This window comes from Mesitornis unicolor, unplaced genomic scaffold (genome assembly GCF_000695765.1).
Source record: "Mesitornis unicolor isolate BGI_N332 unplaced genomic scaffold, ASM69576v1 C13203403, whole genome shotgun sequence".
Taxonomy (NCBI): Eukaryota; Metazoa; Chordata; class Aves; order Mesitornithiformes; family Mesitornithidae; genus Mesitornis; species Mesitornis unicolor.
This window is the reverse complement of record NW_010221304.1, coordinates 1-1,133: the sequence shown is the minus strand read 5'-3', so window position 1 is coordinate 1,133 and position 1,133 is coordinate 1. Positions and strand designations below refer to the sequence as shown.

Below are 1,133 nucleotides of genomic sequence, written 5' to 3'. Positions count from 1 at the left end.
TCCCCCTTCAAATCTAGTTTAAAGCCCTCCACTTTATGACACTTAAACTCATTCAAGTTTATTTATTTGAAGACACAGTTACCAAAATAGCAATCTGTGAAGTAAAACCAACCCTTAGTATAAATAAGCTTATCTGCAGAACCTAGGAAGCAATATTTCTCCAGCCCTAAGCCCACTCTTTTCTACCCAACCATGGATCTCTTCCTTCCCCTCAGTCGTACTTCATCCAGCTTTTTGATCACAGGACCAGATTTTTTAGATGTAGCTGCATAGGTCTTTAGCAGGGCTTTAAACATACTTTCAGTATCCGGATGAGTGCTGATGAAGGCTTTTTCCAGAACATACAAATCAACTCCTTTATCCTCTGGAAGAGCTGAAATAAAACTGAGTCCAAAGTCTATCAGCACCAAGTCCAGCTTCTCTGTGGGTGGTCGCAGAAGCATATTGGCAGTTGTAAGATCTCCATGTATGAGATCTTCATCATGCATTCGTGCTAACAGCTCACCCATCTTCTCTGCTAAGGTAAGGAGGATGCTCTCATCATTTCCACTCTGTTGTACAGAATTAATGTAATCTTGAACAGTAACTGAGTCTACAATATCTTCAAGATATATGGAGTTGGTGACATAATCCACAAAGTAGACTGCTGGAGCGGCAATTCCTATTTTAAAGAACAAATTAAATGCTAGCAGTTAATTCACAAGATTATCCAACTTTAACAACAAAACACAACCAATACAAGCCCTAACCAGAAACACCAGCTGAGATCACCCTCGTCCACCGATAAGCCACATCCAGGAATTCACCCACCAACCCCTGTTTTCCAACCCGTGCTGCACTACTCTCCAGCCTTAAACCCAGTTGGCAGCTCGAGCCTGGTAACAGGATCAGTCCCTCCTGGGGCGACACTCTCCAACAAAGGAGACATCGGGGCTTTTTGGCCGAGGACAGCCTGCATTTTAAGGGAGCACCCTTAAGAAAGTCGAGCAGGTCACCCCAGGATAAGAAACCACCTGCATCCTTCAGGATGAAGCAGGAAAGCTGTCAAGTGTCTGTTATTGCTCTGAGGGACCGGGGGGTACCGGTGAGCACGGAGGCACCCTGTGCCCAGGGGTGTCTGTCCTGTCAGGGTG

The 1,133-nt window shown here is 45.2% G+C and overlaps 1 protein-coding gene across 1 annotated transcript; it reads right to left on the bottom strand.

The window, feature by feature from the left end:
• Positions 1-182: 182 nt before the first annotated feature.
• TP53RK (TP53 regulating kinase) lies at positions 183-661 on the bottom strand (the record flags this gene model as incomplete). The annotated part of the gene is made up of 1 exon (XM_010193220.1): positions 183-661. A coding segment is annotated over one exon (479 nt), but the record flags the coding sequence as incomplete, so codon positions are not given.
• Positions 662-1,133: the final 472 nt, after the last annotated feature.